This window comes from Labrus bergylta, chromosome 18 (genome assembly GCF_963930695.1).
Source record: "Labrus bergylta chromosome 18, fLabBer1.1, whole genome shotgun sequence".
NCBI lineage: Eukaryota > Metazoa > Chordata > Actinopteri > Labriformes > Labridae > Labrus > Labrus bergylta.
The window spans coordinates 4,464,955-4,482,856 of NC_089212.1; the positions used below are offsets into that span (position 1 = coordinate 4,464,955).

At 41.8% G+C, this 17,902-nt stretch overlaps 1 protein-coding gene and 1 long non-coding RNA gene across 2 annotated transcripts; one reads left to right on the forward strand and one right to left on the reverse strand.

Moving 5' to 3' along the window:
• Positions 1-7,965: 7,965 nt before the first annotated feature.
• On the reverse strand, positions 7,966-10,714 carry LOC136183267 (uncharacterized). Its single transcript, XR_010669100.1, has 2 exons — positions 10,604-10,714; positions 7,966-8,774 (listed from the first exon to the last, which is right to left on the reverse strand). It is a non-coding gene; the product is annotated as an uncharacterized lncRNA (long non-coding RNA).
• On the forward strand, positions 8,771-17,093 carry fosl2 (FOS like 2, AP-1 transcription factor subunit). Its single transcript, XM_020641593.3, has 4 exons — positions 8,771-9,453; positions 11,910-12,167; positions 12,459-12,566; positions 14,294-17,093. Exons 1-4 carry the CDS (start codon positions 9,325-9,327, stop codon positions 14,879-14,881), a joined length of 1,083 nt encoding a protein of 360 aa, XP_020497249.1. The 5' UTR covers positions 8,771-9,324; the 3' UTR covers positions 14,882-17,093.
• Positions 17,094-17,902: the final 809 nt, after the last annotated feature.

The window sequence follows — 17,902 nt, forward strand, 5'->3', positions numbered from 1 at the left end:
TTCCGTGCACAAGTAGACGATTCTCTGAGATATTTTTGTGACTGCTTGTCAGAGTGATTTAAAATGTTCTGCTTTACAGTAATTGTGAGCATGATTCAACCTACAGCGTGGAAAAACGTCTGGACTTCTTCTTTTCAGTTTTACCACTTCCTGGGAAAACTCCTTCCACACATGAAGTAATATGTTTGTGTTTCCAGACTCCCAGTGGAAAATAAACAGGTAGATATTAAACTGTTGTTTAAAAATTATTAGTGAGAAATGTGATGCAGAAACAACCAGCTAAAAGAAAAAACACCAAAAATGCTCAAAAACTAAATTTAAATTTTAAACATCTTTCAGACAGCTCCGTCTTTAAACTTCAGCTCGGTTGGTTCAAGTCGTTGTTTTTCAGCTGATGTTAAACAACAGCCGGACAACTCAGCTCCTCAACCAAAACCCATTAACATTCCAGGCTGCAGAGACCTTAGCCTGCTCTCAGACCTGCATACTCATAAATTACACTGACAACCTTGTTGACGGAGTGTGATAAACTCGCCCATTGTGTGTGCACTGTGGCTGCACCGAGGCACGTCACTCACAAACGCTATTTGATTTGAGTGTTTGCGGGGCCAGCTGCGAGGTAAACAACACGCAGGAGGACAAAAACAAAAATAATACGTACATGAAAAGCCCATTAATGACAGGCTTTTCCTTTCCTTGAATTCTGCTATGGAAGGTGAGGAGGGGGCTTTTTTGTTTTCTTCCAGTAAAATCAAGCAGTCCAGTAAAAATGAAAGGAACGCCGTGCGTCTGTTTATTTGCACGCTGCAGGTGGTTGTGTTGACCCCTCGCAGAAGTCCCCCGACCCACTCACGCTCTTTTCTTCTTCGCTCAGACCCTGTTATTTGTTCACTTCTTCCACCACATGCTCCAACATTTCCTCTCTCTCTCTCTCTTTCTCTTTTTCTCTTTGCTGTTTTTGCCTGAGCTGCGTTCCACTCTTCTTTGTCTCGAGGAGCAGCATGTCTGTGACGCACTTCCTTCCATTGTATCAGGAACTGATACCTTACCGCTTGTGAAGTTACTGTCAAGCATGATTGGAAGGCGCTGTACGCTCAGTACAGGTAAACATGTGTCTCCACTCGTCTATTTGTCTGTGGTCACTTGGATTAAACAGAACTGCTGGGTAAATTACAGAAATAAAGGCAGCCTGCTTCACTGTAATCTTCTACAACTAACTGTGTGTTAGATATTCCTGCACAATGACAAGAAAAACATGTGCAGCTAAAGTTGAGTCAGTGGTGGTCTTTTGCTTTATTTTCCTTCAACAGAAGCAAACAAACGAGAAAACAGTCGGTTGCTACGTGATGGTGTTTAATAAGATGCTCCAAACCCATAATTCCCACGGCACGGCAATTCCAGTGCTGCTATTTTGTGCGAGGTCGAGCGACACAATGCCAGAAAACAAACAATTGTCTAATATAGAAATTCATGAATTTATGGTAAAAACTGAAAAATAAGATTCCACATCCAGCAGTGTTGAGGAACATATCAGGTTGCAACACTTCAGCCAGGTTTCAGCCCTGAAGGAAACTGAGCCGTTCTCCCAACCACCTTTTAATGTAACTACATATAACTCACACCTAAAATAGATGTGTTGGTCATGAACGAGCTGGCTCTATATGTGCCGACTCTTTTACATGAACTATGGAAGCCGTTTCCCTTTTTATTGTTATTTAATACACCACAGAATAAAGGGATGACATTTCCTCCACACTGCTCGTCCACAAGGATTCAAGCACTTGAGTATATTACCAATTGGTCATTTCTGTACAAAACAATTCACACATATCCCTTGAAGGTCAAAACAGTGCTAAATGACTTAATAAGGCCAAAATGGTACCAAGGAAAGAGCCGTTGGAGAGCCACACTTTACAGTCAAATTTAACACTTACATATCATAGAGACAATCCACTAAAGTTTGTGAGCTGCATCTTATCTGGAAACTCAATCAGACTCCCTTCATTAAATTATAGAATGAGCAATTCAAGATTATAGAAAAAAAACCCTTTGCTAAGTGATGGATCAACAAGATCATATTTTCCAGAATCAACATGGCTGTGGTGGGCTTGAACCAGCATTACTTTGCATGACCTCTGATCAACATAAAGTTCAAAAAGAGGAGGAAATTCTTCAATGGAAGATCAACACTAAGTGTGTCTCACAAATTAAAAAACATCTACGTATTAAGAAGGAAACTGCAACTATTTCTTAGTGGTATATGTTGTTTTTTTGTTATTGTCAGTGGTCTTTTGGATTATTTTCTTCCAACAGAAGCAAACAAGTAAGAAAACATTTGGTTGCTATGTGTTTAATAAGATGCTTCAAACCTCTAATTCCTAGCTCACGGCAATTCCAGTGCTGCTCCTCTTTTAGTCCGGGGTCCGGCTTACAATGCCAGAAACTGTAGTGTCTTTCTCAGTAGTCTATATTGTTTTTGTTGTTGTCAGTGCTTCTCAAATGAATAAGTGTGGTTCTAAAAAAAGAGAGCTGTCATGTCATCTTCCCCCTTGAAGCTGCAGGGGGGGACCGTTTGGTTTGTGTCGATCTTAGCGACCCCTGGGGACAAAGAGGAATGTCTTTGCTGTAGCTTGTACTGTACATGCGTAAATTGTATTGTCTGATGAAAAATCTCATCCCGCTTGAAGTCAGCCATCCACTCTGTCACTCACTGTGGACGTTTGCTGTGGAAGATGTAAACACAGGCCGTCCCTGTCTTTGCTGATGGTATTGTTTGCTTTCATAGTTTCTTTATAGGCTTCATTCAGTATTATTCAATATTATTTTCCAGCGGAACAAAGTTACTATCTTGTGTGCACAAGATGATAACTTTTCTTCCCACTCGTGTGCAGATTAAAATCATATTTTGAGCACAAGGTGATGTTCCTTCCTTTGTGGGACTTCAGGGTCTCTGAACAAATCTGAATCTACTGACTGAATTCTCACAGCATGAAAGCTTGAATGAGTAGTCCTTCTCATGGAGAGTAAAGGGATGTCCATGTGTTAAATTGGTGGAGTGCCTCTTTAATGAAAGCCTCTGGATGTGAACAATGTACAGAGATTTTGGCATGTTGTTAGTCGACTTACATGTCTAATACGAACCACCTGTCACAGAATATTTGCTGTTTTTCCCAAACTGGATCTGACGTTAAAACAACACCAAAGGAGGTCGACATAACATGAATCTATGTAATTGTGTCTAGGTCTGGAGAGGCTTGCATATATGTATAAAAAAAAAGAAGAGTCTGTAGAGCTTTTTGCATACCTGAATGTGACTGGTCTCATTGGATGATGTGCAGCCAATGGATTTATATTCTTGTCTGCACAATCCCACACTCCTGAGGTCAAGAATGATCAAATTATTCCTCTGTGCTGTTGTGTTTGACTGCTTTACATGAGTCACCACAGCAACCAGTAAATGAAATCACTGAAGGATGGTTACTTAAATTCACAGAAGCCGTCTGCTACCTCTTTTTAATAAAACTGTGTTCTTGCTCGGTGGGCTCCTGATGAAACTGCTGATTTGATTTCTATTTTAAAAAGTCCAACGAGCAACAAGACACAATGATGGGAGCTCATGTTTGCCACTGCTTTGTCAGGGATACAAACAAGGTCATTTGGGGTAATTTGAATATTATGGGGGTAAGAAGGGGGAAAGTGTGGCCCACCTGCAGACGAACCTGGCTTTCTGTGTCATGAAGTGAACTTAGCAGACATGTATAGACAAGCTAAAGTGTGTAATGTACCACTAGCACAACAGTAAAACCCTCTGTCAGTAACTCTAATGGCTCTTTAACCCACACTCTACTCTCCTCTGTCAGCACTTTGGAGCCTGCGTGTGTCCAGCACCTGAGCCGTGAGATTAGCCACGAGGATCATGTTGAGCTGTTATCCAGGTGAAGGTATTACAACGAGACAGGTGAGTGAAGCTGAACGGGTGAGACAAAGGAAAGGCAAAGGGGCCAGTAGTGAGAAATAAGGTGACAGTAAAAAAAAAAGGATGTCATGGTTGTGTATTCTGAACTTGAGGGAAAGTTTCATTTAAAATACAAGGGTCGTCTTCGTTCTGCTGAGCTCGTCCCTGAGAAGTATCAAGCATGAAGTCACTCAGAATAACTAAATCTTATAATATTAAATCTACAATTTTGTGGGTATATCTTCAGCTTGAATCCAGTTCATGTTTTGAAAATGTACTTGAATCATTCTGGGTTCAGGAGTAAAGGGGACACAGCAGTTATCTTAAGCTCACATTTACCCTTCTATACATTTTGGTGTTTCTAAGTATATAAGTTGAAATACTAGGTACTTTCATTGCATGCATTACAGAAAAGCGAGTCAACAGTCACACACTATTGACCTGCTAAAAGTTCCTCTGACACTCCCACACTTATCTCCTTTTTCATATCTGTCATTTTCATTTCAATATGTTTATGCAGCCTAGGTAAAAAATACCACAGGTTAGAGTCTCCGGTGCTTTTTACAGCTACACACAAAGTCTCATTCAAGCATCATTTACACAATGTAAAGCTCCTGTGAGGAGTTCTTATCTGGTTCTGAAACAGAATACAAAATAGGACTAGTGCCTCTTTAAGACCAACGAAAGAAAACAAGACCATCAGAGACATGATTGATTATTTCTGAATAATTATTTTATACGCCTCTCACGCCTGCCGCAGGGTAGGCGTCATGCCAGAGAAACTGCCTTTATTTAAATTATATTTAGCTTTCCCAATTATTGGGAGCTGCATGTTAGAAATGTAAAATAAAGAAGGACAAGCTTTTAGTTATAAAACAACTTAAACATGTACAGGAGGAAACCTTCAATCCTACCATTATATTCTGTTCTGCTAACCATGTTCGGTAAGCCGATTCCAGCTGTGTTGTTGGGCGGGGTACACTCTGGACGGGTTGCCAGTCAATCACACTGATATAGACCAACAAACAGTCACTCTCACATTCACACCTACAGACAAGCAAACTCCACACAGAAAACACCCTTTCTGTCAGGGATTTGAACCAGGGGCCGTCTTGCTGTGATGCAACAACCACTGAACAACTGTGCTGCTCAGGAAAAAAATAAAAATTCAACAACAAAACAAACCTTGGACCTTGTCCACAGGAGCTTTAATGATAGAACTAATGCATATAAGAGAAGTATTTTGATCGTATGATTAAAATGATTCAAAAGCACAGTGCTGGTGGCCTAGTGGTTAGTGTGCGCCCCATGTATAGAGGCTAAAGTCCTTGAGAGCAGACGGCCTTCTGCTCTCTTCAAATCCGACCTGTGGCTCCTTCGTTTGTTTGTTCCGCATTTCGTTATTCACTCTCTCTTTCCGGCTTCTGACTCTATCACTCTCTGACAATAAAAGCAAATAAAGCCCTAAAATATATCTAAATATATTTAATAAAATAATTAAAGAAACTCCTTGTGCAGTATCAGTAAAATCCATAGTATGATACATGAAAGCAGTACAATTCTTTTTACAGCAACCCATAATATCATCGGTTTATTCTAAGGTCATGTGGTAAGGTGGGGTTTAGTGGAAAAAAAGAGATTTTATTTGTATTACGGTTAGCTATTACGGTTTCATGTATTGATAAACAAAACAAAAATAATCACAGTGCAAAGTGTAAAGTTTTTTATGTGAGGTTTGGTTGATTCATTGAAAAAAACAGGATTTCTTTAAAAACTGTTTTGAATTGAATACATTGCACTTTGACGAGTATGTTACTTTTAATGAACAGATAAAAGCCCTCGTGTGATCATTATAGGATTCTGTAGATTCTAACTTATATGCAGCAAAATCCAAAACAGGGCTTTAAGTTAGTTTACGTACTAAAGGATCGCATGCTTGTAACAAAAAAAATCATCTGCATATTTCAGCAGTGTGACAGCCACAGCAGGATGTGGAATAAGTTTACTTTAATGTAAATAAAATGTATTAAACATGCTGCACACCATATATCATAACACCTTTGCAACTTTACTGATTTGGGGCATTTCAAACTGTTTTTTGTTTTTTTTTAACATCACACTTTATAAAATGTTCACATCTCCTTTTTCTTTACATGTCCTCACTGTGCTGCAGACTGACAGAAAAGGGAAGAAACGGACATTGCTAATTGGCAACATAACTTTTGTAATGTTACCCTTTGTGATGTATTATGTTTGTTAAATGTAATCATATATTTGATCAGTATTTCCATTCAAATCAAAATCTCCTCTAGAAATGAATCCTGGCATCAGTATGGTGTTGATGATTTCTGTCTTTTTTTATATTTTACATTTTATGCCTAGATGTGCATATTGGTGTTAAACCTGAATATTCTATGGAGTCTATGTTCTGCTAAACAGTCCAAGAATATTTTTAAAAGATGAATACAAATGTCCTCCTCTGCTTCAGCTGCACCACACGTCTCTGCAAGCATTAGAAACATGTCGCCAAATTTTAATGTAGCATTTTGTTTATCACTCTCTTGGAAGACTTGACTGTCCTTTAGGCTATTTCATTGCGTCCCTTTCGGATTAACAAGACGCGTACTTGAAGGCAGCATTAGAGCCACCAAACGTTTGCGTCACGAACACCTGTAGAACGTCGGCCACAGGTAAGCCTCTTGCTTCTTTGCAGTAAGTCCTGTGTGCGCTGTAGGATGAGTATGAGATGATCTGTATGTAGCTGATTCCTCATGATGTGTGATGGAGGGGCGCATCATTGGCTGACCCAGGCCTTTATCCGTCACCTGCCCTGACCTGCTCCTCGAGCCTCTACACTGCCACACAAGTTCTGCAGAAGTCCCTGAATGTGTCATAAACCATCAACATCCGTGAAGATAAAATTGGAGCAATAATGTCTGACTGACAGGCGTCACATTCCGCTGTTTGTTGTCTCTTCCAATTCCTGCGTGATATCTCATTATGTACTTAAAGATCAAAATTGGACTCGTGTAGGAAGAGAACCTGTCACTGTGCCATACCTTTGCTCTGCCCCAAATTGACGCTGGTGGGTGCATCTCAAATGATATTAGAGCATTAATTATAGGACTATGGCAGATTAGATTTCCCCGAGCAATTTAGCAGAAAACTCTGTCGCTTAGCAACACCGCTGCCGTTCAAAAAGCTGTGTGGTTTGTAGATGATAAACATTAATCATTAATTAATATCATTCAGATCAAGATTTATTGAACATCTGCGCGCCTTCATGTCACCAGAAGAAGCTCAGGGCGTAGTAGTGGTAGTAGTGAGAGCTCCGAATGACTTTACCCCACACATGGAGGAGTTACGGATCACTGCACGGGTCAAAAGGTAATGCAGCGAAAATGACACCCATGTAACTTTGGAAATGATGACATATTGGAGCGCTGGAGTAGGCCTACCTACAGTATGATTGACGTTTTCGCATTATGAGCAAGAAGATAAAGTCAGTCCCTGCAAACGGTCACCTCAGACAACCCCCCCCCCCCCCCCCCCCCCCCGCAGATTATTTTCCCTCCACAACTTCCCCGATTGAAGACTGCAGCTGAAACTTTTTGATGGGAGCGACTCTTTCTGGCAATGAGACTCGTGGCAAACAGCTTTAAGAGAGCTCAGCACAACCAGTTATGGTGATAGAGATTAAAATAGGAACCATAGCAGATTGGATTATACTTAATGCGCCATTTCATATCGTGCAACGTGTCACATTCTGGGCGCTGCGCCCTTGTTTATGAGGTGCGTCCGAATTACAATTAGCCCACATTTCACTGAGACTCCTTTGAAGCAGACGTGCTCGGTGTTGTGTAGACTTAACCAGTGGGCAACATTAATTTGACCATTTGCATTGGATCATTGCTGTGTTTTTGTGCCTTCCCTTTGCGCTCCATGCCACCACTCCAAATTACGCACAATGCGTTGCCGCCAAATATCACAAAGACTCGATTGTGCAGAAATGCAGTGTGACCAATTATTTTCAGTGGTCTTTATTACCAGGACAGTCCAGGACAGGATTACCAGAACAGTCGTACATGAAAGCCTGTGGATGTTTCACTCGCGTGCCTGTAAACCGTAGGAGCATCGGGCATCTCTCTTCTCTCTTTAAACATGAAGGCTTTTCATTCTGGGCTTTACACAGATGCAGATATTGAATCATTCGGGCTCAAAATGAAGTTAAAAGAGATCATGTTCATGCTCTTAACGAACTCCTACTATGTCTGCGCATGTGCGCTGAGCAGCGTTCAACGTTTGCGACCTTATTCTCTTTATAATAATGCGTTTAGAGCTTAGATATATCTTCTTCTTGCACTGATGAGGAACAGAACCGGTACCCGCGCATCGAGAGCTCCGAATCCGGAGTGCTGCTGCGCGAGGGGAGGGAATCCCTCCAGTGTCTGACGCTTCCTTTACCAAGGAAACCCACACGCGCTCTCTGACGCAACTGCCCATTTAAGGAAACATGCGTCAATGGACCGAAGCAAGTCAGACAAATAGTGAACTCCACAGCAGGCACTGACGTCCGTATCAGAAAATAAATCTCTCCACACACATTTCAGCTGCTTTGACTGCATCCCCGCTTTTCGGTTATGTCTCCGGTGTCCGCTCTGCGAAGGCTGGCCGAAGCGGATCTTTCCTTTTTCACTGCCTTATCCAGAAAACGACCCCTCCCTGGATGAAATCGCAACGCCCATGCGTGACGTAGGCGGTTTCGTTGGTGTTGAAAAGCAGTTGCAGTTCTTCATAGTGCCATTGAAGTGAGTCATCTCTAGGAAGTGCGGTGAAAAAAGGAAAAGAAAAAAAAGTTAGAACTGTTCCGTGAACAGCAGAGAGCTCAGTTAGAGTGTGTAGACGGCAAAGAGACGGAAAATACTCAGAAGATTATCCAGGCAATAGGCTTTAAAGCGAGTGTTAACCTGCGTGAGTCACTCTGTAACTACAGGTTCACTTGTCTCAGCTGGATTTGACTGCTGAAGGTGTGCTACTGACTGTAGGTTCAAGTCCTCACCTGAGGATCTCTGCTAGTGTAGTTTAGGTTTACCTGCGGCGGAAGAAAAATAATAGCACAATAACTAATAGCCTTTAACAGCAGGGATACCAATACATCTATAATAACTGATCGTATCAGTGAGATGTGTTAGGTTAGTTTAGTGAAGCATATTTGCACTTTGTCGTTGCCAACTTTTTCTGGATATCCAAAATTAACAGCGTTTCGAGTCAGAGGATTTTTTTCTGGTGCCTTTTCAGTGCGAGGATTTAAAAGAAAGGGTTTCAGCAGAGCTCAAACAGTCTACTGAAATCCCCCACTTTCCTGGATCATGTACCAGGACTACTCCGGGAACTACGACACCTCGTCTCGCGGCAGCAGTACATCTCCGGCCCAGCCAGAGTCCTTCACAAGCGGCAGCAGCACGATCGGAAGTCCGATCTCTACCTCAAGCTACCAGGTAAAACTAGGATGTAGAGACCTTACCGATAATTTCCCAATATATAAATATGAACTGCACGACCTCTTGCAATAACAGCTTTATTGCACTTAAGTCGTTTATTATCATGGTGACATTATATCCTGGTTGTCCGGGTCGCTTGGGGGAAAAGACGGGAAAAATATGAACACAGCGCATGGGAAACTGCAAAGATGCCAGACTGGATGTATGCACAAGTGCTATAGATTTATATCATATCAAATCTATGAAAGCTATCTTGACGCAAACGGCTGATGCACTTGCCGACGTTGATAAAATATGAGACTTATGCACTGACTAGTCGTATTATTATAATTCCACCGTTTGTTAAGCTAAACGTCTAAATGCATCCTACCAGGTGACACTGACAAATACAGAGAATGTTTGTTCTGAGGTAAAAGTGGGACACATTTAAAGACATTTGAGCCAGATTTCTCCTCCTTTCAGCTCATAAAACTGTTGTATTTTTTGGTCTCTGCGCCTGTAGCTCCGCGCTGGGAACGCGTTTTACGCGCAAGCATTATAAAGCGGATAAATCCTCTAGAACGCCCACATAACATACCCTGAGCTATTTACACATTCAGTTAGTCTGGCTACAGATTAAACCTTTATGGTAAATGCAACAGGCATGTACTGCTTGACACAAGAATTCACACCATAATGGTGACGTCCAGTTTCTCTTGGCCACCAGTTCAAACAGTTCGGGGTGCAACCGAGTCGTGCAAATAGGTTCAGTTTAATGTGGAATTCACAGGAAATAAGTACCATATTGTATATCAGAATGTGCATGATCAATGATAACATTGCTGCCTGGGTTCCCATACGGCTGTCGCGCTTCACATGGCACATTTCCTCAAGCGGGAAGTGCGCAGAGACGAAGAAGGCAATCAAGCCTGTCTTTCCTTATTGATAAAATGTCATAAAATGAAACTGGTGCGCTCCGATAGAGCGATTAAAACACTGATCTGGAGAGGCTACATCCTCGTTTCACTATAAGTTAAGGTTTCACATTCTCATTACGATATACATTACTGTAGGCGTGCCATTGTAGCGTGATAATGAGGACGCCTTGCCCGTGCGTTCATAAATAATAGGATATAAATCCGGGAAAAGGAATGTTGTTTACCCGTACCTTGTCTTGTGTCAGTGCACTTATGTGGAAAAATCCTCGTCAGGCTCACGCAACCTGACGGTAAACGACTTTTGGACCGTGTCTATCATTGCTCTGGCTCCCTGTAATCACACACTGGTTGTCTGTTTCTCATTACAGCGGGCTGGGACATGACCTCAGGTTTATTGAGACATCTCAAAACAAAGCATTTATTAGACCAAAAGTTTTATCAGTTAGACCGGGGCTTCTTGATAGAGTTGAACGACTCCCCTGATTATTAATGTGCTGCATTCACCCATCACATTCTTTTCACTGGAATTTTAACGCTCCCATATTGAAGCCAAAAATATAATTCTGGCTAACTGCTTGGCTCGTTACAGCTGGCTGCTTCCCCCCTTTACTGGAACTGAGCGCGTTTCACATGTGCTTAACAAATCCCATACACAATGACTCACCAGATAAACAAAGTTCCATAGACTGCCGGGATATCCGACGGAAAGTCGGGAATAACGGGGATATGTGGACGTGCGTAATTTACGCACACAGGCAGGCGGGCTGCCCGTCTCTTTGAGGACCCCAGAGACATGAAGAAGTACGGATCTGACAACAGTTTCCATTCTTTCATCATCATAATTACAGTTTCACAAATACATGTTGTTATGTATGAATTTAAACTGTGGAGAATTTCAAAGAAGTGCTCCAAATCCTTTTTTTGACCGACTAAATTCATAACTTGCTATTAGTTAAAAATCATAGCATCTTGCATCACTTTCTGGCTCCAATCATCCCTGTGACTACAGGCAAATGCACCATTTTACTTTTAATAGTATTTTGATTAAAGACAAGTTTTATTTCAGCAAAAGAAATAAAACTATCAGAATTTTTTTTCTAAATCACAAAAGAAGGTCTATGCAACGTGTGAGCCTTCACATGCAGGTTGTACTCAGTCAAAGTGCAAATGATCAAATGTACCCTCCTGAAAGTCAGAAATGTTTGCGCTGTGTTTTGCCTCATGGTTCTTGTAGTAAAGTGAGATGAACTGGACACCCTGGGCTTTCCCATGATTCACAGCATGTGTCACTGTTCCACTTCAGGGGTTACATACGCACTGTTTTGCCTATGTGAATTGAATCATTACTATAAGCTGGAAATGTGGAAAATGTGTGAATTTGATAAAGGTGGGTGGTGGTGTCTGTGTTTCCACGATTGTGTTGACAGCAAACGGAGGCATTGCTACTTGATACGAACTTCAATGTTTACAGGAATCAGTTGCACACATTTTCTCCAAAACTAATAATCATATCTCCCTCTTTTCTTCTCTTTCCAGAAGTACAGGGTCGACATGCCCGGCTCCAACAGTGCCTTTATACCCACAATCAATGCAATCACGACCAGCCAAGACCTGCAGTGGATGGTCCAGCCCACAGTTATAACCTCCATGTCCAACCCTTACTCCCGTTCCCACCCGTATGGCCATCACCTGACCAACGGCCCGGGGCTGCTGGGACACCACAACACGTTGGCTCGGCCCGGGGTCATCCGCTCCATTGGGGACGCCAGGGGCCGACGCAAGAGGGACGAGCAGGTGAGGGACCTGGGTTGACTATGTGAACAGAATAAGACTTGAAAAAGGCCTGGAGGGGAGTTGTTTCTTCTGCAAAGCACAATATTTAATTATTTGTCTTTAAAGACATGTTGGTCAGATTTTTTTTTATCATGCCAAAAGATTCTTTGCATCATTGTTGTACTTGCAGCCAGCCTGTGGAACCAGGCTCCTGTTTTTACTCGTGCTCTCCCATTTTTATTATTGATTATATCTGTCTTGTAGACATCTTATTTTACCTGCCATGTTCCCTTGTCTCCCCCCCCCCTTTAGCTCACACCAGAGGAAGAGGAGAAAAGGAGGGTGAGGCGCGAGAGGAATAAGTTAGCCGCTGCCAAATGCCGCAACCGAAGGCGAGAGCTCACAGATATGCTGCAAGGGGTGAGTCTACAACCTGTTCACCACTGCCATCAGATCAGGATTTTTTTTTTTTTAATTTAATGGTGTTAAAATGACGCTGAAACCAGTGTAAGTGCTGGAGCATCATGTTCCTCTAATGCGGCAAACCAGTGGTTCCTTTTTTTTGTGCAGAATATGCAATGCTTAGAAAATCTAAATTGCAAAAGCAACAATAGAAATGATGTGCACGGACAGAATACATGTTGCACAAGAAGAAAAAAAAGTAAGTCACTCTTGTTCATAAGGCTGGCAGGGGTCCAGATTTCCGACGAGTGTTTGAACTCCACACCTAAATTTACAACCTGCATTACTGGTTCAACTCTCACTGCGTCTCTGAGTGCAAGGTCTGAGTGACGAGCTGACAGGCGATGAAAAGCTTTTTGTCTCGGGCAGCTGTAGACAGAGGTAGGGCTGTCTGCAGCAGGCCCTGCCTGGCAGACAGCAACGGCAGCTAAATGGACTAATTAGCCGAATTACAGTGAGGTTGAGCCTGTCAGGCCTTAAAAAACCCCCAGGAATGGAATTCGCTGTAGGCAGCTGTCTCCATGAATGCGGGACATTTTGTAAAAAGGGGCCAATTGCTTGTCTCAAAAATCCCACAGAGAAACATGCTGCACGCACACACACACACACACACACACACATCTCCAAACACACACACATCACAGCCATTGCTTCAAGGGAAATTTAATAAACGGCCTTCTATTTTCACACGCCTGATTTAAAAAATAATAATAATAAGGAAGTGTCGCTTTCCAGTGAAGAGAAGGAGCAATGTTTTTACAATTGTTGATTGTGTTTGATGGAGTCAAACCCCCTCCTGCTCCTTAGCTTCCTCATACCTTTGCCCATGAGTCAAAGTTCTCAGACAGCATGTCAGCTTATCTGTGTTGTCTAGAACTGGGGAACGGCTTTTATGGGATTCTGTGTCCGCCTTTCAGTGCGACATATTAATGACACACCAGACACATACAATACAGACTCATTGTGTGGAACTCAGATTCAAGCAGACGGCTCTCAGATTTACATGTCGTAAATCTAAATGGCTCATGACAAATTTTTTATTTAATGTGTTGTTTGTGCTACTTTCTATGAAACTGTAGCAAACAAATACTGCCCTCTTTTGGTGCATGAGGGGAACACTGGAACAACCTGACTCTCTTAAATCTAAACAAACTAGAGATTCTGGCTTCACCAAAGCTTAGAATAAATAGACTGAAGATGGTCTTTTGTGTCTGAATATGCATGAACACTCGCTTTGCAGTATTTGTTTTTTTACAAAGTTAAACCGTCTTAGATGCCAACGTTGCACTCATACACTTCTGGTCTGGCTGTTGGATGTCATTTCAAATCTCTCTGACCCCCCCTCCCCTATTTCCTCTCATCTCTGTGCTGATGCTGTCTAAAAAAATATATGAAATGACTCAGAATTTTTTGCATGAAAATAATCTTCTGAAGCTATTCCTGACAAAAGGTCAATAAAAACAAAAGTAAAAATAAAGATTTTGACCTTAAGAGAAACTCTTAAATATGTAATCAGATTTTTACCTTAATTTTGTATAAATACTAAATTAACTTAATTTTTACTTACTTAAGCATTGTTATGAATAAATATTTGAGTACATAATTATCTGGAAATGACTAAAGGACATGTCAATGAGTTACTAAAATACAAAGTGTTAAATCTCCCTTTGTGTTTGTCCTCACAGGAGACGGAGAAGCTGGAGGAGGAGAAGGCTGACCTGCAGAAGGAGATCGAGAGCCTGCAGAAGGAGAAAGACAAACTAGAGTTCATGCTGGTCGCCCACAATCCCGTGTGCAAGCTCCCCATCGACGAGCGCCACCAGCAATCGGGCCACCAGCAGCACCATCATCAGCAGCAGCAACATCATCATCAGCAGCAGCAGTGCGCCCCCCTTCCCCTGACCATGCGCCCCAACATGGGCCCCCGTGCTCACATGAACCACGTGGTGGTGAAGCAGGAGCCCGATGACGACGAGGTGGTGGGCAAGTCGCAGCGCTCCGTCATCAAGCCGATCTGCCTCGGTGGCGGCGGAGTCGGTGGCGGGATGTACTGCATAGACGGAGACAGCCTGAACACACCGGTGGTAGCGGCGTCCACCCCGGCCGCCACACCCAACGCCCCCCCCAGCCTCATATTCACCTACCCGAGCATGCTGGAGCCCGACAGCCCCTCACCCTCCTCCGAGTCCTGCTCCAAGGCCCACCGGCGCAGCAGCAGCAGCGGGGACCAGTCCTCAGACTCCCTCAACTCCCCTACCCTCCTCGCCCTCTGAGTGAGACACAAACACTGTGGCTGAAGGCATCATGAGGATCCACCCCCCCCCCCCCCAGTGTCTTTTAAAGACTTAAGAGCACATTCAACAGTCCAGACCAAGCTGACCGTGTGAGCCGTTTCCCTCTCTTACAGGGAGACCCACAAGGGCTACGCCATGTGTTTGTTTCTGTTCTGCTTCGGTGTAAAATGTTCTTTTTCTTTTTTTTTGTAAAAGCGTGTGCACCGATCCCAATGAGTGTCATCCCTTTGCCATTTCAACACCAGAGTGTCAACTTGTTTACTGAGCAGACGATTTTGTTTGAAGAAAGTACATGCCTGAAATCTGGCAAAAAAAATTGTGAGTTGATGTGACTGACTACAACTAGAGAGCGCGTTCTTAATATATATATATATATTTTTTGAAAATGTTTAAAAAGCCATGCGGCCGACACTTGCACTCCGCCAAGACGAATCAATAAATCACTAAACGAGGTCTGCGAGGAGAGAAAGAGACAATGAGCAAAAGACTTCCTCTCTGCGTTTTTTTTTTTCCTTTTGAGATTTTTGGACCTTGATTCAGGAACCGTTACTACGAGTGTGTACACATTTCTGACGCTATTTCCATCTCTTTAATTGTATTTATGGCCTGTGCTGATTACATTTTTATAAAGTGTTTCGTTGACGACATCGTCCTCTTCTTTATCTGCCTGTAGAAAAAGCAAAACAGTCGTCCTGCACAGGGCGACCGAAGCACTCCTCAGTGTTGCAAAGGATACGAGCCAACGTCTAATCAATGACTAGTTCCTCAATACTCTATACCTTCTATTTTTGCCATAGTGGCTTTACAGTAGTGTTGGTGTGCTTTTCCTCAGTGACTCTGTACCTGAACTTTACAATCTGTTTATGACAAAGTGTATGTGATTTACATTGATGTCAGGGATATCTCTCATGTGTAGTAGAACCCCCATCGTGAAGAGTGGTGCAGGACTGTCGACTGGTCTACCCCCCCCCACACACACACACACACACAAGTGTTGCAGAGGTGGTACGCAAAGTTGTCTTTCGTTTAAGTGTGTCACATTAAGAAGGTTTTGTCTTTTTTTTTTTTTACTGCTTAGACGATGGTTTGAAGAAACCCCTCCTGACACTGGATTCTGTCCTTTTTTTTTTAGTCTTTTTAAAAAATATATAAATAAAGGTCTAACCTTTTCAACACTGCCACTCAGGTCAGGTTCCAAAAAAAAAAGAAGCCAAAAAAGGATTTGTGTGACACGTGTAATTCTTTTTTTTTTTAAGGAGGGATTTTTAGCTCAAATTTGAAAAAAGCCGCTGTGGTCTAGACTGTCGCCAGCAGCCAATGATGTCAACCCTGTTTATACTGTGTTTTGTAAATCTGTCACTTTTAGTAAAGAAACATGAAATTCAACTCAGATGTGCTGATTTATGGCTGTGTGAACATTCGTCGACATGGAGGTACTCAGTAAAAAGGCAGTCTTTGAAACACGGGCCAGACACAGTTGACTTTTGTGTCGATAAGGAAGGGAATACTCTCTGTACAGCTGGCCTGACATGAAAGAGGGGAGAATATTTCTGAGGTTCTATGAAGCACTTCTTTTGCATTTTTTATTTTATTTTTGCGTATCTTAAAGGGATGAGGGTTTTCAATACCGTGCACTGAGAGGGACACAATGGCGATATTAGGGAGTTGTTTTTTGTTTACTTCAAACATTCCTAATAAATAAAATGTCAGGGGAAGAAGTGTTATCAGAGGAATTCAAGTTGTTATTGGAAGATCTTTTGTTGTGCTGGATGTAGAAAAAAAAAATGGACTTTTTGCCATTCAATACAATCTGCTGCTACTTTGGAAAGAACACGTCGGCTGTTTATCGTTTGATCGTGTTTGGGATTTACATCACCGGGTTGTGATCAGAGAATATTTCATCCTGACATAAAGAGGTAACCAAAAAAAACACAAGTGTGGGCGAGTCTGATGTGTCTGTATGTTGGAAAGAAAGCGAAGCCCCTGGACACACGTAGGAAAGCCATTGACTGTAGATCTTCTGCTGTACATGTCATCTACTGTCTGTCGCCTGTTTTCAACTATTCCTTCTTTTTTCCAAATGCTTTAACTGTTTCAAATGATTCAAAATTAATTAAAAAAAACAGCAATATGTATAGCAGTGTTTGTTAATTTAAATGAATAATAATAATAAAAAAAATATCATTTTCAACCTGACGTTGTCGCAGTGCTTTCATGGAAATGAACTTCCAGCGGTTCACAAACATCACACGTTCTCCTACAGACTCCTACACTCACTTTAAGTATTCAAAATATCATCACCCTGTTGATGTTTCCATATTTCTTATCAATGCAAAAGATAAAAAGCGCATTTTGAATTTGACAAAGTCAAGTCTAGGTTGGTGTTACGCCCCACCAGAAGGTGACCCTATGGGGCTAAACCACAAATTGACCCAATAAAAACACTAAAACACCTCACCAAAGTCAGAACAAAGGGATGTATTATCATCACACAGACTAAATGATCAACTCAGAAACTAATATAAAAAACACAACAGACAGTCCCTGACTGAAAGGCCAAGCAGTCCCAACTCCAAATGTCTCTCCTTTCCTGCAGCCACCACTGGGCAGGTTTCATCTCTGAGGCCAGGTGTGCCTCATTGTTCAATTAGTGGCTTCACCTGAGACAACGGAGAGAGAGAAGGGACAAACAGCCGGAACAGTTGGGAACAGATATAGTATAGCTAGTTTAAACAAAGAAAAAGGAAAGACTTGAGGCTTATATTTATTATATTTATTACAGTACTGAAATTATACTTTTTTTTTTTTAATCATTATGAGTAATAACACAGGCCATGATTAATAATTGAAAGTATATATAAATATATATATATATATATATATATATATATATATATATATATATATATATATATATGTTCAGGCTTTTGTGTTTCAATTTATAATCAAGGAAATAAAATGATTGTGACCAGCACAGACGTGAAGGTATTACACACACAC